At 33.9% G+C, this 25,849-nt stretch overlaps 5 protein-coding genes across 5 annotated transcripts; 4 read left to right on the top strand and 1 right to left on the bottom strand.

Annotated features, from left to right (window-relative positions):
* Window positions 1-10,730: 10,730 nt before the first annotated feature.
* On the top strand, window positions 10,731-11,531 carry EAF01_002995 (uncharacterized protein; the record flags this gene model as incomplete). The annotated part of the gene is made up of 1 exon (XM_038911249.1): window positions 10,731-11,531. One exon carries the CDS (start codon window positions 10,731-10,733, stop codon window positions 11,529-11,531), a length of 801 nt encoding a protein of 266 aa, XP_038772484.1.
* An 861-nt stretch (window positions 11,532-12,392) lies between these two features.
* EAF01_002996 (uncharacterized protein) lies at window positions 12,393-14,423 on the top strand (the record flags this gene model as incomplete). The annotated part of the gene is made up of 1 exon (XM_038911250.1): window positions 12,393-14,423. One exon carries the CDS (start codon window positions 12,393-12,395, stop codon window positions 14,421-14,423), a length of 2,031 nt encoding a protein of 676 aa, XP_038772485.1.
* Window positions 14,424-14,513: 90 nt separating this feature from the next.
* EAF01_002997 (uncharacterized protein) lies at window positions 14,514-15,434 on the bottom strand (the record flags this gene model as incomplete). Its single annotated transcript, XM_038911251.1, has 4 exons — window positions 14,514-14,656; window positions 14,706-15,124; window positions 15,174-15,358; window positions 15,411-15,434. The coding sequence occupies 4 exons, from the start codon at window positions 15,432-15,434 to the stop codon at window positions 14,514-14,516; spliced, it is 771 nt and encodes a 256-aa protein (XP_038772486.1).
* Window positions 15,435-15,890: 456 nt separating this feature from the next.
* EAF01_002998 (uncharacterized protein) lies at window positions 15,891-17,630 on the top strand (the record flags this gene model as incomplete). The annotated part of the gene is made up of 2 exons (XM_038911252.1): window positions 15,891-15,966; window positions 16,012-17,630. The coding sequence occupies 2 exons, from the start codon at window positions 15,891-15,893 to the stop codon at window positions 17,628-17,630; spliced, it is 1,695 nt and encodes a 564-aa protein (XP_038772487.1).
* Window positions 17,631-19,138: 1,508 nt separating this feature from the next.
* EAF01_002999 (uncharacterized protein) lies at window positions 19,139-25,353 on the top strand (the record flags this gene model as incomplete). Its single annotated transcript, XM_038911253.1, is given in 12 exon segments — window positions 19,139-19,460; window positions 19,525-19,594; window positions 19,650-19,806; window positions 19,860-19,992; window positions 20,045-20,306; window positions 20,356-21,205; window positions 21,259-22,523; window positions 22,999-23,182; window positions 23,199-24,435; window positions 24,466-24,881; window positions 24,909-25,205; window positions 25,273-25,353. The coding sequence occupies 12 exon segments, from the start codon at window positions 19,361-19,363 to the stop codon at window positions 25,351-25,353; spliced, it is 5,052 nt and encodes a 1,683-aa protein (XP_038772488.1). The 5' UTR covers window positions 19,139-19,360.
* Between the last annotated feature and the right edge of the window lie 496 nt (window positions 25,354-25,849).

Genomic DNA, 25,849 nt, shown 5'->3' on the forward strand with positions numbered 1-25,849 from the left:
ATATATATAATCAAATACACCTGCACAAATTCGTACAATATAAATATATACATAAATGACCTTGTTAATACAAAAGTTGTAGAATTCTTAATTAAAAATTCTTATAAAAATATATTATTATTATAATTTTATATTCTTTCTAGATTTATTATTATATAGGAATATTTTAACAATAATTAGATAAGAATTATAATAAAAAGATTATAGGATTCGATATATATAATCCAATTATCCATATCCTTATATTATTAATGAATATAATCACCTCTACCGTCTCCTTACACTTTCCTTTCAATCCAAATCCTACTCCTCCTTCATCAATTAATTCAAAAATCCCTAATACTGCATAAACACTCTCTTTTACTTAATTCTAATTTTATTAAAGAACTATTTTATTATCAAGTTAATTCATACAGTCCTTTTATTATTATACAATTCTTAAATTTTCTTTATATTTTTCTAAGTTGAACTAAATTTGTTTATTAAAAATACTGTTTTAAAAAAAAAGAAAAAAAAAACTATAAAATAAAAACAAAAAAAAAATATTATTAATTCCATTCCTAATTACAATTTATATTTATATAAAGATTTAATTGATCTTTATATATATCTCTTATTTCACCCACTCTTTAATATATATAATAAAAGTATTTATATCAATAATATTATCAAATTTAGTAATCCATTAAACTTTAATAAGTTCTCTTCTTTTATATAATTATTATAATATTATTATATCAATTATAAATCTCTTCTCTTTTATTATACCTAATTTAATAAAACATTTATATAATGAGTATAAATTTATATAAATAATAATTAGAATATTAGATAAATTCAATTAAGAGGTAATGATTTATAGGGTTGATTTTATTATAAAATTAATATCTATATTTCCTATTATATTATATATTTCAGAAGTTAGTATATTATATATAACTCTTTTGCTTTTTGTACTACTATAATGTATAATATTCCTAATCAATTTTAATATGTTCTTATTTAATATATCCTTATTTGCTAATATAATAATAAACCTATTTGACTATTTAAATCTTTATTGTTTATAAAAAACCTGTCAACAAAAATAAATAATTTTATATAATTTTATATAAAGGGAATAAATAAAAGTCCTCAATTAAGGTTTTTCATTCACTATTCAAGTTTTTTATTGAATATCTTGATATTATTATCCAATGGATTTTAATATTGTACAGCGATAAATAGATTGTATAATACTTTTAATTAATAAATTATTGTAATATATATACCTTGAATTCTTTATTCATAATATTGCTTAAGATTAATAACTTTTGTAAATTTCTTTCTCTAACCTTTTTATATAAAAATTAAACAATTTTCATTCTGTTATATAATACAATTATTAAAAATTAGAAATGAATTATATATCAAATATTCATTTGGTTTTGTTTTAATATCTACACTCTTAAGTTCTGAATCCTCGAAATTCATGAATTCTTAATCTACCAAAATAAATATATTGTCTATTTATACTCCTACAATTCTGAATTATATATTTTTGTATTAATAATGAATAAATAAGAGTTATATAAAAATATCATTATATTAAGTTTTTCTTAATAATATTTTTAATATATTACCCACTAGTAAGTCCCTACTTCCATAATATTATAATTATATTATCTGAATACTTATTCTAAAGTTTTTTCAAAAGTTTTATTAATACAATTTAATTCAATAATGTTTTCAATTGTATATATACTTATATAATATTTTATATTATCATTTTTATATTCATTTTTATTAATATAAAAGCTAAAGTTATAATAATTCTTTAACTTAATCTTTATATTGTAAATACTTAAATTAGAATTGATTTTTTACCTAAATTATTATACATTTATATAACCAGATATAACTTTTTGTATAGAGAATTTATTGTATATCTTTTTATTTTATTTATAAGATATAAATCAAATAATCTTCTGATATATATAAAAGGATTATATTTAACGAATTCAAATATATTTCTTACAATTAAACTATTAATTTCTTATGTTTATAAAACTTCAAATAATAAGCCTTTTATAATAATAACCCCTTTTATATAAGTTCTATTACAAAATCTAATACCTTTTATTCTTTCTTTATAATGAACATCTCTATTAGATCTCAATCGTTTCATATAGCTATAAGGAGTTGATTGTATTCATTATTGATATTGATTATATAAAGTAATGAAATTCTAGAAATTTCTATTTTAAAAATCAAATATTAAATAAAAGCTTATATAAATATTTATCTAATTGTTTATATAGAACTTTGTAATTTATAAGTTTGAGGTATTGAATTTTCAGTATTTGAAAGTATTATTAAAGATATTTCTAAAATAAATAATAATTAGTTTTTCTTCAAGTATTTTTTCTTTATAAAATAGTTTTATTATTATTATATAAAATTCTATCAAACTATAAAAAAGATTGATTATACAGTTTTAATTAGTAATTACAAATAATCTATATAATCCTATCCAATCTTTTCTTTTTCTTTATACTTGTACTAACAAATTGAAAAATAAATTGAATATTTTATATATAATTAAATTATTTCGAGTAGCAAGTACATCTTGAACTACTTATTTCGTATAAATTTCATATACTTCTTTTATTACAAAACAATATACACTTACTTATTTTAAAATAATAAAGATAATAAATCATATAATATTATTCAAGAGTAAACTCTATATACAAGTAATATCAATACAAGTTCACTTAGATTAATAGTATTGTTTACTATCTGTTACGGGAGCTGCCTCTAGGGTCACGTGGAAGTGTCTAGAGATCTCTCGAGGTGGTTTAGACTAGACTTCAAGTAGGAATTCAATAAGGTTGTAACTGGTTGCAATTCTCGTAACTATAGTAATGAAACTAATGATTGTTCTTGAGCACGAAGCTCTACACTGTAATGAAACCCATTCCTTTATATAGACCTTCGTTCTCTGTGCTCAGTCGGATCACAAATGATCCCTCTGATCCGGTTACCTAAGCGTCGGGGTCACGTGACGTCTATTGTGGCAGACCATCGTAACACTATCTTCATTATCATTTATAATATTAATTCTTTATCGAGATTATTATCTTTTAATTTAATTTTGAATATATTATACATATGTTATATAAAAGAATGATATCTTTCAACTTTTCTAATTATATTATGGACTTTGACAGGGACTTCTCGAATATCAATTTGAAGGGATTTTGTATTTATCTGAATTCTTTGGATATAAAATTTGTATTTGTATTATATGATATATAATTTAATAATTTTAGGTATATATTAATTCAACATTTTTAAATAGTATTCTATATTGTTTTAGTAGATATATCTTGTACGAATATTATAGTATTATATATAATTGTTTTATTAATGATATATAAAACTAGATTTTATTAATATAAAAAATATCAAGAATAATAAAGTAATTAAACTCAATATCATTTTTAATTATAAACTTAAACCATTCAGAGGATTTTATATAAAGTTGATAATACTTATAGAATTTATTGAATTTCTTAATTGTACAAGTATCAATATTATATTCTATTTGATTTAAGAGGGTTGTAAGTTTTTGTATAAATAAATAATCAAATCTTTAATAAATTTGCTTAAATTCCACCTTTATTAAATAATTATATATAATTGATTCCTCTTTTTAATTCAAAAGTATAAAAAGATGTTCTCATTTATATATAATAGGAATTATCTTATTATTTTGTCTTAAAACATTTGTAAGGTTATTAAGTAATATATATAGATAATTCATATCTTATATATATATAGAAATAAGGTGTTTATTAATATAATTGAAAAATAATATTATTAAAAGGTGTTTCAATCGAAATATCACCTTGCGATTATACAAAGCCTTTTTCAAATTTGATATTATATTAAACATTATTCATATATTTTATATTCTTTTCTTTTTCCAATACTTGTATTTAAAGTTTTCCTATTGTTAATATTCTTGATATATTAGTATTAAGAATAATACCTTAAAAAATATTGACTGAATATTAATCTTCAAACTGAAAAATCTTATTTCCATCAATTATCTTTTCATATAATTACTCAAATTAATCTTATTATAAAAAAATATATATAAGAAATTATTTACTGAGAAATTCAACTATATACATTCCATTAATGAATCTTATTTTAATAAAATATATTTTATATTCTATCAATTGATTATTTAATAAATCATTTTGTTAATATTCAATAATATCTTGTTTATCTACAACTTTATTAAATTCAATTTCTATATCATTTGGATTATTCTTATATATAAAAAGGAATTAATAGAATTGATCTTCATTTATATTATATTCCGTTAACATGGTTTATCATCGAGTGGCCTATATCATCAAATGGCCCCACTTTCATTTCAATTTATACCTGTCTTTTTCAATATACGTTTTATCAACAACCTATAATGAATTCGAATAATCAAAAAGCTTATATACTCCTTGTTATCAAAGCTATTTATAAAGATAAAAAATTAAGTATTTGAAAGATTATTATGTTCTATAATATTCCTTATACAACTTTTCGATATAAAATAAAAGATTTATCTCTTTATATAGAAATTCAAGCGAATTATTATAAAATTATAGAATTAAAAGAAAAGATAATTATTTAATATATATTTGATATAGATTTAAAAGGATTTCCATTTAAATTAAAGAATATAGAAAATATGACGAATAATATTCTCAAATTGAGGGGTGTGAAACGTATTAAGAAGCTCTAGGCACATTAATTTGTAAAATATTGAATTGAATTAAAGATATGTTTTAATTATGTTTATAATTTTTAAAAAACTCTCTATAAGAATCCTAAGTTTTTTGAAAAACGGTTTTAATTAGTTACAAATATGCGAGCGAAATATAATATTTTGAATAAAGATTTCTATAATTTCGATGAAATAGACTTTATGATAAGGATTATATATATAGTAATGGTAGTAACTAATATTAAACAAAATAACAGAAGCAAGATAGTATAGTTAGATAATCGAGAATAGGCTATAGCAATAATATGCGGAAATGAAGAGGGTAAAACTATTCCCCCATTTCTAGTAGTTCAAAAATAAGTTCATTTCTTTAATTAATATATCAAAACGAATCTTTTTACAAAATAGACTATTAAATCTATATCTAATGGGTGGATAAATAATAAGATGGGTTTAGAATAATTAAAATACTTTAATAAGTATATTAAGAATTGAAGAAAGAGTAAATATTGAATGTTAATATTGAATGAGTATGAAAGTCATAAATTAATAGCTTTTTAAATATACTACAAAAAGAATAATATTATATATTTACATTTACCATTACATTCAAGTTATTTAACTTAATCACTTAATATTGACTATTTTAGTAATCTAAAATGTTCATATAGTGATCAAATTAATGAATTTATCAAGGTATATATTAATCATATTTCAAAGATTGAATTCTTTATAGCTTTTAAAACTATATATGAGGAATCAATCACCTTTCAGAATATGAAATCAGGATTTCAAGGAATAGGTTTAATCCCATTTAATCCTGAAGCTGTATTCTCGAAATTAGATATTCAAATTTGCATACCTACCCCCCCCTCTTTCGACCTAGATCAATGAATCTCTCAAATCCCTTGCAATCCAACAGAAGCTCTTTCTTAATTAATATTAATTAAATCTCAAATAACTCATTATCAATCAAGCTCTTTTATATTTATATTCGAAATTATACTAATTCTAATTAAGGGTATAAAGAGATTAGCTTATAAGAATATACTTTTAAATACAAAGAATCATATACTTTGAATAGTAAATAAGATATTAAATAAACGTTAATGTATAAAAAAAACTTAATTACATTAAGGAGGAATGCTCATTGAATAAGAGGCTTTTGATATATTATTTTAACAAAAGATTAATATTCAGATTCAATATAATGAACATCAAAAAAAGGGGAATTCTAATGAAAAAGCATCTTCTAATTGATATTATAGTAAATATAGAAAGACAGGATATAATACAAGAACCTGTTAAAATAATATAATAGATCCTAGATTATTAGATTCTTAATAGTTTCAATTAATTGATTCAATTATTGTTGAATAATATGGGTTTGAAAGTGTAAATTGAAATGAAAGTGGTGTTACGGGAGCTGCCTCTAGGGTCACGTGGAAGTGTCTAGAGATCTCTCGAGGTGGTTTAGACTAGACTTCAAGTAGGAATTCAATAAGGTTGTAACTGGTTGCAATTCTCGTAACTATAGTAATGAAACTAATGATTGTTCTTGAGCACGAAGCTCTACATTGTAATGAAATCCCATTCCCTTATATAGACCTTCGTACTGTACTGGAGCGTTCAGGACCTAGAGAGGTCCTGGACCTTTGGTCTGTATGGACCTACATTCCGTTATGCCTGTCATGCAGGGTCCATCACGTGCTAAGAGTCATGTGACGCGGTACCGAGGATGGACCGGCGTAACAAGTGGGCCACTCGATGATATAGACCACTCGATGATAAACCACGTTATAAATTAATTATATTAAGGTTTTCGTTCTTATATAGGGTGATTTATAAACCAACAACCTGGTTTCTTATATATATAGCATTTTAATGATAATATACAAGGATTGTTTTGAGATCATATAAATTGTAAACAAGAAAAACTACCTTAAAAAGAAAATAAAAACTTTCCTTTATTTCGAGTTCCTTAGAATTAGTCTCACTCTTAATATAATCCTTAACCTTTATATATATAATCAATTTAATATATTTCCATACCAAATAGATTATTAATAATAAAGATTAATATAAAAAAACTTATTGTTTTTATATACTCAATTTATTCAATAATGTTTTATAAATTAGTATAAAAACCTTTATATATTAAAATTAGTTATAATAATATAGAGTTATATTTAGAAATATTACAATAAATGTTTATAATCTAATTTTAAAGTATTAATTTTAATTAATATAAATCAATCAAATTATACTATAAATTCTAAAGATTTTTAAGTAAAATTTCCAATTATTAAGGAAATATCTTTTCGAAATTATTTCGTATAATTTACGAAAATATTGTATTATATTATTCAATAAGATATTTCTATCATCTTTCTTTAATTTCGAAATATACTTGTATTAATACTAATATATTCTCAAAATTGAGATTTCTATTAATAATTTTATCAAAATAGAATACTAAAATATTGTTTTTAAGCATTATCGAAAAAGTATTACTATATTAATCTAATTTAATATCAATATTCCTATAAAATTCATAAAACTTTTAAAACTTTTAATCAAAAAAATCATATTCTTTACTATTATATTTGTAATCTTTATTAATATATATTTTCATTAAATCTAAAAGGAGATTATATATGTATTCTATATATAATGTATATAGTATATCTTCTCTTGATATTATATAATCTAATATTATATAAGATTTGAAATAAGATTGATTTTAATCTTATAAATATAATATAAATATTTAATTGAATAAATTTGAAATAAATGTTAATATATATATTAATCTTTTCGACTCAATTATTTCGTATATATTTAAATAGCTCAATCTTAAATCCTCTACCTCTTTCTTAATCTCTTTTATATATTCATTTAATATTTTTTTTAAAATAAATTCAACAAAAACTTTAGTATAGTTTAAACCACCCCTTAATTATCAAACTTAAAAATCATAAATAAGAAATTGAATTTATAAAAGTTTAAATACTTCGTGATATACAGCTTTAAAGATAATTTCAATTCAATCTTTATATTACTCTTGAAATTTATTCAATAATTGTTATCTTTTATATTATCTAAATTATAAATTAATAATCTATATAATAATATCAACATTTATTTGGGATTTTATAAGATTAAGATTGCTCAAATTCAATTGTTTTCCTCAAAATGTAAAGTCTACTTTATATAGAAGTATTTCAGGGATTAGAAAAGCCATATTGAATAATAATATTCAATATCATATTATATCGAATATATTTCATATAGCATATATAAAAGTATAATAAACACAAGTAGAATCAATATAAATCAAATTATCCTAAAAAAATTATAATTATAATTAAGGATTTCTTCTTAATATATAATTCGAAAAGATAATATAAAAAATATAGTATTTTAATTCTTTTATACAAATCATATGTAAACTTAATTTAATACAATTTTATTTATCTTTTCAAAAGATATTTTTTATTATTAGGTTTAACCTTACCATTTTATAATTAAGTCTAATCAATCACTAATCAATATTAGACAGACTTAATAAGGTGTATATACATAATATATATAATTAAAAGGATTGTTTATTTTTATCTACCCTCTTTATATAAAAAGGGAATTACTATATCTATATATATATATTATCTCTACTTACACACTTTGTACATATATAGGGTAAAGTGTGACATGTAATATCATATTATTGGTCATGTGTTCCGACAAGAATAAATATATAATAATCTTTTATTATATTTTTAAATATATTTTAATTTAATATTATCTTTTAGAACTTTGAATTAATATTAATCTTATTTATATTATTCTTAAATAAAAACTTTTTATAAAGTTTAATAATAAATATATTATAATTATTAATTTCAAAAGCTTTTCTTCAATTATTATATAATAAAATAAAATATATAATAATTTTGTTTTTGAATATAAAATTATTATAATTAATTTTAAACTTTCAATTGAATCTTTATATATTAAAGTATTTAATAATAATTCTAATTTTAATCTTAATAATGGATTTTAAAAAAATTATTCAATATTATAAATATTATATTTATTATTATATTATTTATATATTGATTCTTTATATTAAGTTAATAAAATTTAAGGTTAAATTATTATAATTATATAAATGAAATTGTATAAAATGAATAAGAAAAGATTAAAGAAAATTGAATATTTATAAAGAAATAATATATTAGTATTTTTAAAGTTCAAAAAGAAGAAAGAGTATTAAATTATAAAAGCAATTTAGTAATAAATAATATTGATTCTTATTCCCATATTTCTAAATACTAAATATACTTTTTCATCAGACAGAAATCTATTTTTGAGGTTTTGGCTATATCGACTACATCGGCCTCGGTACAATAACTCAATGGTATTCAATTAAATCATTCAAATGAATGATCCCTTACCAAAAATCATTTCTCAGAACCCCACAAATTCTACAGTAAGCCTTTCAATCACATGATTACAGGTTTAAAGCGCGGCATAGTCTTCGAGCTTCACATCTTCCCACACAAAAGTAATTTTCCGACAAATCATCAGGCCTGAGTACTGCCTTGCTTCAGCTGTCAACGTTTAGAAAGTCATCTAGCCAGCTGGGCCGAATTGGTTACGAGTGGGTCAGGTGCGTGATTGAAATCACAATCGTCATCGAAGTGAGGGGTGCTCGAGAATTAAAGGTATTGGTAACTTATATGATATCTAATATAGTATCCTCCCCAATATTTCTTGAACTTCAATTCGAATACCTTCTCCGTTTTTCCCGCACTCTACTCAATCTTTAAGCTCGCTTGCATCTCTCGTTCAAATATATTGCACGTCTTAATTGAACGACAAGAAATGTGCATAAGTTATTTAAACTCGCATAGAATCAACATCCTATTCTCACGTGTTTGGCACCCCTGGCTTATAAACAGGTACAACGATCTGTTTCCTATGGCTTATACATGCCTGAGCTTTAGAAGCGACCGCTTTTACAATATTTGAGTCTATGACGGCAAGCTAGCGGGACTGAACTGTCTACTCGTGTTGGAAAGAAGTTTTGTGTGAAATATATAGTCAATAAATCTATAGCCAACGTGTTGGTCCCACAATTGCTCACTGAATGGATTGTTTGTCTTCCTGCAAAGAAGATTATGTGGAATATTAGTGTACATATCACGATATCCAGTATTCGACTATGGTAATGGTGTTGGTCCATTAGAGATCACCTTGCCATATCAATAAATTGTTAGAAGGAGCAGGGCAGTTAAAGATTCTTTTCTCATCAAATGTAGACAGGATTGAATAGATTGAAGTGAACTGGGTATGGGATTTGTAGCTACCATTAAAAGGTACTCCGTGGGCTCCTAGGTATTTGATGTATCGGACATTGTACTTTGTGCATTCGAAAGTTGTAATGAAACAAGATACCGACTAAGGAGGCAGTGACCTAGTAGATACATATATAAGCCCACTAGAGGCTTGTTACCTATTTAGTCAAGAATTCGTATACCAACTGTATCCATGGATCATACCATAACCTTACCTTACTCATCATCAGAAAAGGTAAAATCACTGACGAGCTCGAGTATCGAGGAGATGATTCCGAAGTGTATCTAGCGAAGGAGTTGATATTTGATCTAGCATCCATGTTTTCAATTGTGGTTGTACTCTGCTTTAAGAAGTATCTACTCGAGTGGTCGCGGGCTCCTGGGTAGACTCGGTAGAATCGATTCTCGAGAACTAGGCCTGGGCCGGGATACTTTCAGGTTCGTCGGTCAGGAAGATTTTTCAAATCACGTGAGTTTGACTTGACCAAATTTATTTCTCATGACTAGTTTCAATGTCGACCCGCCACTTCCCATACCCATAGCAACCTTCATCGCATTGCACTTTTACACTCCATCTCACACTTTTTTTTGGAATGGCAAAAAGGATACTCCCAGGGTTGACTTCTTACTCACCACAGTCCATATCAAAATCATTAGTCGGTCTTAAACCTATCGCACAACACATACCAGCTCCCTGGGAACGGACTAAGCCTGTAAGTCGGCACCATTTACTTATAGCTGCGTACTTCGACGAAACATGGACGCAAAAAGTTCTTGCCGATGAAAAAATTGGTTTCCTTGCAAGGAGACATCTATTCAACCCTCGATTTGAGCCCACACTTCGAGAAAGAATCCCTAATAAATACGCATTTCGTTTGGATTGGCTTCTGAAGCAACTTGCGGACGAGCAAGGCAGTTTCTCAATGGATCCTTTCGAGAGCGAACCTGAATACAATTTTCATGCAGATACCGAAACTGTTAAAATAAATGTCGAAAGAAATAGAAGCAGTGCATATATCCCGATAACATCCCAGCCATTCGTTGAGCTCAAAAGGTCCCTACTTCGTAAGGTCGAAAAGGAATTTCCCCCAAGTAACATTGTTGGAAAGAAACCCGAGGGATGGTTGCGTACTTGGTCAAATCTCCCGGAGAGATCTTCAAAGCTTTTCTCCTTTCCAACAAGGGGACGGCCGAATGACGTTCTCAATGATCTAGAAGATATCAGAGCCGGGTTGGAAAGAATTGGCCCAGCTCGAGTTAATGGTTTCAAACTGATGCACTTCAAGACCAAACGCTCCACAGGACAGCACGAAGAGACTATTATTAAGTATTATCCGTTTAAGGATTGCTTGGCGGACTACCAAAACCGCCCTCTCTACAATCAAAAGTCGTGAAATATGCACCCATCACCGGTGATTCATCAGATGACAGGCTTTTTTTCTGGACTGTATTTTGATGTTCAGGAAAACCTTGGAAAATTCATAATTCATTATCGGCCGAAGACTGTCGCAATACCTCGGAAAAGCTTCAGATGTTGATTTAGGTCCCTCACATTGACCCAATCATACCACCATAAACTCTGGTATTTTCAGCCATGAGTAATTGAGTCAATGATCAAGGTGCTCGGGATTCCTGGAAAAGCCCACAATATGATGCGTCGCTATCATGACGTAAATCTTACTCCAATCTTCATCATGTCCGGAAAATTGGGCGCAGAAAGGAGCGGCATCGCTGAAGAGGCAGTTTAACGGCGATAGGAGGAGCGAGAGGCATATGCCGTTGATTTGTATTATGATTCAACTTATTCAACAAGCAAGACACCCAGAGAATCCTTAATACTCATACAACTGGCTCTGATAGGACCTAGCTTCGCATTTACTGATTTTGGTAAATATTTACAAACCTCATCTTAACCATTACTCTTGTCCTTAACTTCTTATGTTTATTCTGTACTTATATATGTCGATCGTGTTTTCCTTTGTCATCGGGAGTTAGACCGCCGGTTTTGGTAGTAAAACTTTCTAACAATTCTTTTGTACTCGTCGAGATTCTAATGTATGTCGATCGGTTACCAGAATACCGTATTTCTTTGTTGAACAGCTCACAATCTGAGTTTCATTTCTTCGATTGCACCTCCAATACATTTATTGAATATGTTTCGCTTTTTGTGAAAAGTCTATTTTTGTTTAGAGGTAGTATCACAACAATCTTATAACCAACAAACTGCATTTCAAAACTTCAATCTAAATACCACAATGCTTCCTCCAGACACGGAGGTTGGCCAGAGAATATGGAATGATTACAAGGATGGCAATCACTGTGAACATGAAGACCACAACAGTCCCGATTCACTTCCTATTTGTCCATGTTGGTCCAATTGGGTATCCGACCGAGTTGTCAATCTCGAACGGGATCTAGATCGAGTTAGGAGGGAGGTCAACTTCAACCCACCGGCAGAACTGTCGCATTTGCAAGAAGAACTTGAATCATCAAGGGCGAGAACAAGATCAAGAATTGCTCAAGAGACGCAATACCGTGATGAAAGGAATAGACATTTTAATCGACTATTGGATATGCAGCGACAGATACAAGCCTGTGCTGCTGATCTCGAAGCTGCTCGGGCTCCAGTGGGACACAAAGTAACGCTCAATAAAAACGTAACTCTTGAAGAGTTGCTAATCGTGGTGCGGCGAGAATTAATATTTCGGGAAGAGAGAGAGCGAAGTGGTATTCCTCGAGAAGAAGTTGAAGCTATACGTGTAGACCTGTATAAACTTTGGCAACTTGCTGAAGCTGCCGCTCGAGAAATTGGTGTTCATCTCAAGGAAAAGGATCTCCTCACCATTCAGGGATATATTGTAGCATCGGTGCAGATGATCAAAGCATTGCAAATAGAAATCCAGCAGAAAGATGTGAGTAGTGACTATGTCATGTTTTTGCAACAGCGAAACAGAGAGGGGGCGAGAGTAATCAACGAGATGGGAGAACAACTGAGAGGCGTGTGGCAAGGAAATATGCCTGGTGTTGGTGTTGTACCCGGCAATCTCGCTACAGCAGTAGGAGCTGTCAACGTTGCGCCGCCAATAGAATTTAAGTCGTTCAAAGAACTTATATGGGGTATATATCTTGGACTCTTCAATTCTGAGCGAAACCTCACGATAATTATAACGGATCGTCAAATGGAAGTACCAATATGGGAACCTGCACCTATTCGTATAGATTCAGAAAACATAACTTATTCCAACAAATGGGAACTCTGTGCACAACTTGTTCGAAACGAGATTCAAAGATTCTTGGAACGAGTGTGGCAGCTTTACTTACACATTCGCGAGAAGAACGTGCCAGGGAGCCAAGAATATTGGAATGGACCGTATGATGACGACCACGGACGAGCAATTCATGTGCACGAAGCCATGAAAGCTGTTGAAGGGCGAGGACTTATGGCACAAACTGAGCTAACGCTTGTACGCCAATATATCGAACCCGCTACCGATGCGGCATACAAAACTGATTTGGAGGAACGTATTGATCGACGATATCCAATTTACAGGGACCTACAAGCCTCAATTAACAATCTTACCCAGAGAATCACAATGTTTCGACAAGTACCTCCTTCATGGCCCGAACAGCACGAACGCGATAATACCGCCTTCTTACCCAAAAAGAGTTTTGATTTATTAGCTTTGATGCTTTCACGTATAGAAATGGAGTATCTAAGCATCCGACTGATCCAACTTATCCAAACCACGAATAATTACTGGCACTTGATTCCTCGAGATGATCCTGATTTGGCTCGATATATGTCAAATGAGATGAGTCGAGCGCATGGAATACAGGTAGCTTGTGAGGCCGAATTAACACGACCATCTGAAATTGCGCCTCCACCTGCATATCCAGGAAAGACGCTACCCCCGCGCCCTGCTTACCAGCCCTATGGAGATCAGATCATCCCCAAATCAACATACGACAATAACAATCAACAGCAAAACAAGAATGATAAAAAAGGAAAAGGAGGAGCCAGTAAGGAAAAGAAGGATAACGAAACAAAAGTGAGAAGCAATATCAACGCTTTGGAAAAGGCTCTGGACAGCAAAAAGATCAAGTATGGCCAAAAAATGGCGAGAAATGCAAAATCAAATTTCGCCAATTCTCCTAGTGACGCTTCACCGGATGAGAAACTACAATTAGAATTGAACAAATTGCATGAATATAGGAAGAAGTTGGAGGGAGTATGGACTAGCAATGGGGGAGGAAAGGTCGCCAGTGTCAAAGGTTATAAAACATAATATTGTAGTTCATTGATCTGGCATTGCGGTCTGCTGACGAGATATTTATTGTTGTTACAAAGTCCTTGAGTTTGGACCATTAAGAGATATCTAACTGATTATTCGATCGCCATCTGGTCCAGTCTCATCCTTAGCTAAATCATGTTCCTTCAATAATGTCGTAATCTCATCCGCGCCCCAGAGGTGATGGTAAATGGTGCCATCCTTGTTCTTTCCTACCGTCGCAAATTCAACTGTATCGGTGTTAGCAAGAAACTGTCAGTTCCAGTCAAATTCACTTACTCTTCTCACTGCTCAACTTTGTAGAATCCATAGTCTTGCTCAACACCTTGACCGCCATTCCACAAGCCTCCTTCAAATCACAGTCCTCCTTGTAGTCCTGCTTCAACAAACTTTGAGCACTAGCGTTATTTGCACCAACACTTGTAGCCTTCCATCCTCCATAGTTACCACTAGGATTGCTCTGGTATAATTGGAACTCTCTTTGTGGGTCGTAACCGGCATAGATAAATGAAACACCAAAGGGGCGAAGACCACCATGTTGAGTATAACCTTGTTTCAAATCGCATAATCGACGTACAAGTTGTTCGCAAGGAATGTCTTCGTTGTAGGTGAGGAGATATCGTTGAGCAGCTTGACGGGCGTAATTGATGAGGATGTTGGCATCAGCTGTCATACCTGCTACTGCGCAGATCATATTGCTGAAAATATGTCAGAAGATTCTACAATGCGAAAAACAATTTGACATACTCGTTCAAGATGTAAAGCTTCTCAGCTGAAGTATCCTGCTCCAATAACTTGCTAGTAACCTTTCTTTCTGCTGCTAATACGATTCCATCCTTTGCTAATATTCCCAATGCTGTTCCTGCATGAGAGATAGCCTCGAGAGCATATTCGACTTGATAAAGACGTCCTTCTGGGGAAAAGATGGTAGTCTTCGTAAAAGTCAGCTAGGTATCTGGGAGCTGTGAGTTATTTGGAGCTTACTCTTGAATCGTATCTTCTGGACATGATTGCGATTTATCGAGATGGGTTTTTATTTGTTGAAAGGAGGGATATCTAGAGGAAAAGAACGAGAAACAGATACTCCCAATCTTCGATATGGTTGTAGAATAATTGAAGTCAAAATAACCTCTTTTCGTTGACAGAGATGTTATTATATCTCCAAGCTCAACTTGAACCTCATATTGGAGCTCCAGGCACGACCCGAACCACGCGTAGTAGTGCGGAGCTTAGCGCCGAATTCTGTTGGCCTTACAGCCTCGTATCACAGCCTCACACTCATTTTAGCCTCACACTCATTTTAGCCTCACATATCATTTGAATCATAATTTTGTATCGATGTCATTCTTCTTTCCAATGCGCCGAATAGAATTTTGATTTCACAACGACGAAAATTGATGAGATACTAGGTAACAGTATTATCTGGTAACTTACACAATCGCATACGACTTATTTACCAAAGGAATGTTGAAATCAACTCACAAACCAACCCTTCCACCTCCTTTACCACCAGGATGGACTGAGCATAAAGCTCCCACAGGTAAGAACTTATTTTCCCCAGGCGTATCATAGCTAATGTGCAAAGGGCATTCTTACTACTACAATTCTGAAACAAAACAATCTACCTATACGCGACCGGCACCAATAGTGATACCACAACAACCTGTTCCAGATCCGATTCAAAGCTTTCTTCAATATCAGTCTGTTGGGAATTCAATACCAAGTGCTGGACCGGATTCCAACAGTCTTCCTTCTCGACATCATGGACAGACTTATGGTGGTAGAGGTGGCTCACAGGGTCACCGAGGAGGTAGAGGTGGTCATGAACGTTCACGTGAGAATCGACCACAGCCAAATGACAAGGCAAAGTCGCGTTTTCCCATTCCAGGATGCGAACCTTGGATCCTTGTACATACCAAATATGGAAGAAGATTTGTCTACAATACTGAGAAGGATCAAAGTTTTTGGCGGATACCAGATAAGCTCAAGGATGGTATCTTGAAACTGGATCAGTTGAGAATACAACAAAAGGCAGATTCACTTTCGAAGGACCAGAATACCGAAGAAATTTTCAAAGTCTCTGGGCCTGCAGAAAGGCCGGCGACCAGCGATACGGCTGCTGAGGTTTCGCATCATGATGGAGAAGACAGCTCTGAATATGAAGAAGTGGAAGTCACAGATGATGAAGGAGAAAATGATGAGGACTCGGAAAATCCTTCGAAACGTCAACGAACCGAGGAACTCAATCCTGACGAACCTGTTGAGTTCAATGAAGACGATATCGCATACCAGCTCGCAGCCATGGGGCAAGAATACGGATTAGATCCCGGAGAATATGATGATGGCAATATGGATGACTGGGAACCGGGCGCAGAGGGATTGGAATTGTCATTGGAAGATTCGGCAGCTCTTTTCAAAGATTTGCTCAATGACTTTGGTATAAATCCATACTGGCCATGGGAGAAATTGATTGAGGATGGGAAAATTGTGGAGGATACCCGTTACACAGCTCTTACGAATATGAAATCGCGGCGGGAAGTATGGGACGAATGGTCAAAGGAAAAGATTGCACAACTTCGAGAACTACGAGCCAAAGAAGAGAGGAAGGATCCCAAGATTCCATACATGGCGTTCTTGCAAAAACACGCAACTCCCAAATTATATTGGCCAGAGTTCAAACGGAAATACAAAAAGGAAGCGGAAATGAGAGATCCATCATTGTTAGATAAAGACCGGGAAAAGTTTTACAGAGAACACATCAATCGATTGAAACTTCCACAATCGAATCTGAAATCTGACCTTTCCACACTCCTGAAGTCTCAATCTCCATCTGCCTTGAACAACGCGACTCTTATCTCTCATTTGCCGGCGACGATCCTTGGGGACATACGATACATTTCACTGGATGCAGCCGTAAGAGATCCTCTGATCGAAGCTTTTATCACCACTTTACCGCCACCACCTGAAATCGCTTTTGTAGAAGAGAGTGAGGAAACCACCAGGCAAAACTTAGAAAAGGAAAGAAGACAGAAGGCATTAGAGGAAAGAGAAAGAAGAGTAGCGGAAGAGAAATGGAAACAGCAAAGAGCTTTGGAGTTTGGAAAGGGTAGGTTAAGAGATGAAGAGGCGGAGATACAACGTGCTATGAATGTCTCTAAAAGAGGCCTCTTGGGACACTTGAATGGATGGGATGTAGAGAAGTAAAGTCAGAGATATTGTTGTTTCAGACATCAACTTCGAAATTCCAAAATCCCCCGGTATTGGTGGTTCTGGTCTAAATGATCATATATCGACATCTTCTAAATGCCCATCCGATCCTTGATACATTGCTTCTCTTTCGGCTACATGTACACATCTTAAGTCCACGATACGTTTTACAGTTAAAGCTGCATATTATAGCTTGCCGTATCCCCAATTCTTCGTTCCCGGTTATCAAGTCAAGAACCATGACTTCTTTGGCAAGAGCCATAAATGCGATTTGATGACTTTCGTTTCCGGGGACGAAAGGCATTGCTGATTCCTGATTCCTGATTCCTGATCTTTGACTTGATGAGATAGTTTCTTCGCTATTCAGAGAACGTCTGTTGATGTTCACCCCTATTTGATGTTCCGCTTTCTCAAAATCAATCATTCGCATCTCTTGTGATCAAACTTCTTTTCTCTCCTCATCAAACACCACACTATCACATTACGATTATTACAACATCACACATAATCTTACAACATTATCACTAGCTAGTGTTACATTTACTGCATCAATAAATCATCATTGTGAGCCATTTTATCAGTTGGTATAACTACATCATTCCAATTCACATCACTGTTTTAACACACGTCGTCTGTTTGCTGCTTTGATAGCACCCTTTGATTTTGGCTCTGCCCGTGCATTGTGTCCATACAAGTCTTACTTACCTGGACATTACCCCCGTGGTCAGGTTATCAACGCGGCTTACAACAACTACTATGTCGGAGGAAAGACATAATCAAATTGCCCATCGGTTGTTAATGCTTATTATCCACCTGGAAAGGATATAATCAAAAGCTCTTTTGGCATGTAAACCGAGAGTGCTAATTGTCCAATAGGTGAAGATTGTTCTACCAAGTCTGTTGGAGGTTAGCAGTATACTTAACCACCCTAGCTGTATTTTCTATCTCATGTGGCGAGGTGATATGAATCTGGTATCGCTGGGCTTCTTGAATGTGTTCCGCCGAATTTAGAAGAAAGTGATAGAGTTTCGTGCATTCCTAGAAGTGAAGCAATTGCTACAGCGATAATTTTAAGTCTGAATCATAATCAGCGAACAAGGACTCCGTATTACAGAAATGTTTCTACACTTTGAATATCCATAGTTGCATATTATACGTCGGTTTCGCTGCTTAGTACTTGATTTTTGCTTGTCCTTTCCAAGGACATACTGAGGTTTGCTCCATGCGACCTCGGAAGGTACAGCCAATAGCTTTCTATTCAAGCCAAACCTCGCATCTGGGGGCCAGGCCAATTCCCGTGCCATTTGCTGACAACTTTCTACGGATCATGCATCTAGATTCTAGATTGAGGCTGAGGCTGAGCATTGTATTCCCACCTTCAATCATTTCTTTTTGGAGTCATCCTTTCTTTTTGTGATATCTTGTTCGGCTCTTCCTCTACTAATACTTTTGGATGCCGTGGAGCGATGAGATGAGACTGAGTGAAAGTGAGTGTTGATGGGCTTTTGTGGTATGTCTCGTATCTTTGGGAGTATGATAGCGAAGGAACAGATTGCCGCAACAAGGCTGGCAGGTTTTGACGGCTGCTAATCTTGAAAAAGTCTCAAGACAAGTCCTCGAACAAAAGATTCGTCCTTCGGGTATATATACGATTGTTCATACTTCAGCAACGAAATTGCGCGACTAGAGTCTACCTGCTAATCAGCCTTCTGGTTTAACCAGTCACGATGATGAAAAATGACAAGAGGGAATTTGAAGATCTCATGCCTTTTCCTGCTGATGGGAATGTGTACGTGCATGTAAACAACGACGATGAGGACTCTCATGGTACGTTTACTTGCTATGTGTCACCTTGGATATTCCGTGGATGATCATTCATTGACAAGTTTAGAGAGCATGAAGCCTCCTGACGCATGTCGGCGCAGTCTCGCGAAGGTCAAAACTGGATGCAACAATTGCAAGTATGCTATTCAAAGTCAAAACCTTGGGAATATCATGAATAACGTATGATAATAGAGCCAGACGAGTCAAATGCGATGAAACAAAGCCAGCTTGCATGAAATGTCAAAGGTCTGGACGTGTCTGCGATAGATATCCAGCTTTGGACGAGCGATGGAAGCCGGAAAACCATATGATAGCCGTCTCAGCATCCGGCATGTCTGCAAACAACGAGGTAGCTCTACATATTATCTTTCCTTCTTTGATATGCAAATTGATGTCCTCTAGCGTCACGATACCAGTACACCTCCTCTGGCAAATGAAAGAGACTATAGATTGGAAGACACAGTCCCTAGGTTGTCATCCATCAAGGAACAACTACCTGAGGATGATTCGGGGAGAGTGTCACAAATGCTCAGTCGTATGTACCTCCTACCTGATGTTTTCCCTCCATCACAAGAACCATTTTATAGCCGCCTTCCAGTTTCATCAGACTCGTTGTCTGGAACGTTTGAGCAATCTCAACCTGAGTCTCTTTTTCAATTTTGTGACTCCACAGGGCCTACAAGTAATAAAACACATTCCCATACATTTCCACGCCAGGGCTCCGCTCCCGAAGGATTTCAGCCTCAAACGTGTAGTCATCCCGGATGTAGCAAAAGATCCAACGATTTTTTTTCAACTCACAAGACATGAAAAGTTACATCTGTGCGCTGGAATTTTTGGAGAGGAAGAGTAAGATTGCATCATAACTTTAAAGATTCCAAACTAATGCTCTATGTAGTTACTCTACACAATTCACAGTCGAACCTGCACCCGATGAATCTTCAAGACCCAGAAACTTAGGATACACGATCTTAAACAAAGCGACTGCTGATCCCCTTGCATCGGTCGACCATGGCGTCCTCTCGGCCCAGGTACTGCAAGATTTGATCTCTTCTGAGAACAATGGGAGTAAATTAGAGACCAGTGATTCAGCCATTTCTCACTCAACCACAGCCAGGCACCCGAAATGTTCATATTGTGATTATGAGCCAAGCAGACCCGATCAGTGGAAGATGGTCAACCTGACACGCCATACCAGAGAAACACATACTACATATCCTGACAGACTGCATTGTCGGATAAATTACTGCAGAGCCACATTTAGCAGATCAGGCAATCTCAAAGCTCACCAACAACATTCCCATGGTATCTACCACGATGTGACAAGACGCAGGCGGAGAATTATGGAAAAAGGCGGGATCAAAAGCTCAAAAAAGGATAACAATATTGTGAAAGAAGCAGTGAATATCGTCGCAGTTGATGTCGTAGATTCTAAAAACGAAGAACTTCAAGCCATTCAGGCTCGATCGCTGGAATCTTTCGAAAGTGACAAACAGTATACAGAGAATCATCGTGGTGAAGAAATTTTCCCCCACAAAGATCATCCGTTACATCAGTTGGGGCACCGTTATTGCCAGGAGGCTGAGATCCTCTCTGCTTCTACTTGGCCCCACGATGATCAGATAATTACCGAACAGTTGGGCAGACCAGGCTGCTCTGTCTCCGCAACTGACTTAGAAGTGCCATCGAACTACGAAGCAAACTTCAACGATATGGATTCATCGGTAGCGAATATCAATCAAAATGATGTATTTAATTGGGATCTAAAATTACTCGCTTCTGTGCAGACGTGCCGAGATAGTGGATTGGGCTCAAGTCTACCCTCCCAAGATCTGACTCAATCACTCAAGACCTTCCCCAGGCAGCGAAAGAAGAGATTTTAACTATTATCTGCACCGATTCTGAACTTCAGTTGAGTCTGTCGAACATTGCTTCCAAGATTCCCAAACCACGATTCGTTCGGAACATTCGACGATTGCTTCAGCTTTTTATTCTTGATCTCCGAGAGACTGTTACTGATACTCGAGAAAAGGATGCCGTTAATATCCTCGAACAGCATGCACCATGGTTTGCAGCCAGGCTTTTTGATTTTTCAAATCCTAATAGAGACGCGGACTCACGTGCCATGGCTTCATATCTAGACCAGCAAATCGATACAAAGTTGCTTCTTGAGCAGTACTTGGCATCGAGTCTGGGAACTAAGCTTCTTGACGCTCAAATAAGAGACGAAGCGGAGAAAATAGATACTGCTGCAATGGAAGTACACGATTTGATCGATATTGATTACTCGAACTTTCCAAATGTAAAACGCATCAAAAAGTTCATCAGCGGGGGCTCGGCTTTTGAAGCCCTGCGCCTCAACACCTCTCAATTTGCAAGAAATGAGCTTCCAGGCCCTTCGTTGGGGAATACAAGCGTCCATATTGAGCCAAAAAGCCCTTCACACCTCGAAACCAACCACTTCAGTAATATTCAACGATTTAGATGGATCTTGGCAAAGCAAGCGAGAATTGTATTCGTTCTTCAGAGGTTTCTCAAACTCATGAAAGCTCAGTCTATTTTGCATTCATATTTTGCTGTAGATCAAGCAAAGCCCAATATCTTCGAAATCGTATCAAATTCCTCCGAGAACAATTCGTCGGATGAAAAATCATCAATCACTACTTCTGGTGATATCGAGTCTGACACAAACGACACAGACTACGATTCCGGCGACCTTCCGGATGATGCAGAACTTTCTGCTTCAGCAGAAGAACAAATAGCAAACCCAAAGGCCTACTTTGACAAATTAAAAACCTTGGAACAGCAAATTTTCAATAATTCAGGACTTTTTATCCATAAAACTGGCGATTCTACTGGACCAGCCCAGAATGAAGCTTTACTTTGCCTCACAGCATCAGAGTACCACAAAACCCAGACTGATTATTATCTGGATATCATTAAACACTCAGACTCCGAGCTTCTTTTAGACCTTCTTGTATGTCATAACAGGGCCTATAGGGCTGGCAATAATCTTACCGCACTTCAAGAGAATGGTTATTGTGCAAAATATATCTCCTTGTTACAGTAACCGTGTACAGCTGTTCGTCGGTTTCAAAAATCACACCAAAAACAGGCATTTTGCCCTATTCATAATTATAAAAAAGAAATATTTAAAATCATTAAATTTGATTAAAATTTTAAATTTGATTTTATTATATAATAAAGAATTTGTTATTCAAATTTCTATTATTTTAAAATAAATATATATTAATATTTATAAGATTGAATTAATATCAAAAGAAAAGTTCTTGATTTTCGCTTATTTTACTAATAAATTTCAATATTTTCAATTTCTATTAACTTTCTATATATATTTTATAATGAACAAAAATCTTAAAAATAAATGATATTTTTTTTCTTAAATTTCAAATGAAACTAAATAAGCTAATATGAAGTTTATTAGTATATATATTATATTCATTCAATAAAATATAAATGATTTATATGAGTTTTGGTGTAATTTTGGTGTTCGGCAAACAGCTGTGCCCTAGTACTGTAGTACAAGATCAGCAGAGGGCAGGGGTTGTAAGAATAGTTCAGATGGAGATACAAAATATATTAGATTTAATAAAAGTTTTCGAAAAGTTCGTGGGTATATTACTGGCCAATTTCACTTCGAGATGATTTTACAACATTTCCGCCGCGGAAGAGCTCGATCGACTAATAGAAGAATCCGACGATTCGTTAATTCTAACCCAGAAATGCCTCGAGATCTTGAATATAACGTCAATCTCAACATTGTCCGATATGGCTAGTCGGCTATCACATGGCTTTGTTTGGCAACTTACAACTCAGGTCATCGAACTAGCAATTTTATCATATGCTGGCGCTCACATTCAACCCTTTGATACAGAGCTGGTGGAGAAGGATTTGCCATCAGTTCATCTTCCACAGCGGTTCAAGTATCATGATGATGCTCTAAATTGGCTTGGAGGTCTTTCTTGTATCTCAAACTTGGGTGGATGGGGTGTCAAAATATGCCGCCGACAGTTACAATGTATGGACAGGTTTTTAGGAGAAAAGCAGCCATGGGTTTTCCATCCCTTCAACTATGGTTCTCCTGATCACAAGATATGTTTGTTTCTATCATCAAGCATCGAGGCTCTGACAGATCTTTGGGGTCCGTCTTGGAAAATTTTGAAAAGCTCCTTGACAATTGAGATCAAGCAATATGATATCGGGAATGGTGCTATAATTCCATGGACAACTCGAGCCGGCGTGAATGACACCCATGTGATCCCTATGAACTCAGAGGTCTTTTGCCACTGGATACCATTCAAGAGTTGGAACGAAAAAGAAGTTGAAGCAAACCAGGAATCTTTACCTAGACAACACCTTTTGTCTTCCGACATCTTATTGATTGGTGCACCTAACAATTATGGCCTTCTCGTCAATGAAAAGTGTATTCCATCTCCCGAACGCGTCTTGCGTATTAAAAGCCAATCATCGGATCAACAAGCTCTTCGCTCACCTAATACTTCTCGTGCTAGGCGATATGTCGATTCACATGCGATACAGAGACAGGGCAGTGCCATGGGACTTATATCTGGAGCAGGTCAAGTAACTTATAAATGGAGAATTGGGCACACAATGAAGGATGCCTTAGTGGAGCGATGGCGACATGGTTTACGGAATCCTCTTGATCTTGAAGCTTACTCTGGGGTTGAGGTATCTCTCTGTTCTCGCAATGCTCGTCGTCGACGATTGCTAAGCATTCTCGCATCCGATACTATGGTCAATTATCTTCATGCGATTTCTTTTGTATGGAATGATGGAGTTTGCGAGTATTCATACTTCAATGCATTACGCTGCCCAAAGTCATTTCGCAAATTTTGGAAGGCACATAAAGATTGGCAGACAAATATTGGTGATGCAGTTTCCAAGTGTTTGGATGCACTAGAAGAGACAGGTATTGATGAGGATAATCAGGAATCAAGTGCTTTTTAGGTTGAATCTTTTGATGCAGAGGGGGATTCAGATAGGGAGGATGATGACGATTCTATTGGACAGCCCGACTCGATCAAAAACAATTCTACTGGCGGCGGAATTCAATCACCAGTACAAGATGATATTGCCACCGGACTTCCAACTCCACCAAATAGTTTAGCTTCAGTGGATTTGGACACTTGCAAATTTTTCGAGGAATGGGTCGTTACATTATTTCGATCGGAACATACATGGACAGAATTTATAGAGGACTCTGAAGAATCATTAACTATGGTAGTTGTTGCGAAGGAATGTCTTGATTTTCACGACCAAGATGGATTCGGACGCTGTTGTTCCCTTGCAGCGAAAATCAAAGGATATCCTGTTCTACAAACCTCGCTACAAATTAATGAATCACTACTTTCCAGCTGCTCTGCAAAGCTCAAGCAAGAAAAGGTCGGCAGTAGTAAGAAAAATATCTAGAATGCACACGAATTAAAGAGGGGAACTAAATTCTGTTTGGGTAATCATGGAACATTCGAAGTTATCTCTGGGTCTTCCGATTTATGCCCAACGGTAGTAGAGTGGAAAGGAGTAAAAGGAGGAAAATGTGTCGGGGGGATATTGAAAGAGGTGAAAAATGTAGGTGTCAACGAGAACTTGCTTGGAAAGAGCGTTGAGAAACATCATAAAGAGTTTATGAAGGGATGTTGGCAAGTCAAGCCACTGCCCGTTTTGGTTCTGAGTAAGAGTACAAAGGTTAGATTTGGGAAAGATCAGGTGAAGGATGGAAAGGGAAAGTCAGATCACCATACAGATGCTTCATATTTCTTTCTATCTCTCATAGAAATATTCAGGTCTCATTTTCGTTCCCTCTTGCTTTCCTTTTGCTCCCTTTTCCGAATGCAATGCTCCATTGTTGAAGTAAATAACTCATTTTTTATCAGACGGACTCGTCGCAACAGCAGCAACAGATGTACCTTGAAGATCAGAAAGGGACTCATTATTTTATCTTGGGTATCAGAACTCATTTGAAGCGTTTGTGTACCTGTGTAGCCTAATATTGTTGACATATGCTGATTTTCTAAATTATTTACCAGCACATTTAATTTGTGATTTGCATTCCATATGTCACATGAGATTTATGAGATTTATGAGTCGAACTCAGCACTTTCAAAAATCTATTACATCTGATGTTTCACCCAAATCATGTTCGTGAATTCACTATTCCGGAGAGTCAGAGGATCCCATCCACACAAAAGAAAGTGTGAATAATTATTAATATTTCTGTGATCATTCACGCAAGTTCAGGCTTTACCTGATCATCAGCTATTATTCTGATAAGCTCTTAACTTTTTAAGATCTTTGATAGGTTGGCACAAAGATGTTTTTTGTCAAAAAGAAATTTGTACCTTCTTAGATTC

The sequence above is a fragment of the Botrytis porri genome, assembly GCF_014898465.1.
Source record: "Botrytis porri strain MUCL 3234 chromosome Unknown BPOR_004, whole genome shotgun sequence".
NCBI classification, from domain to species: Eukaryota; Fungi; Ascomycota; class Leotiomycetes; order Helotiales; family Sclerotiniaceae; genus Botrytis; species Botrytis porri.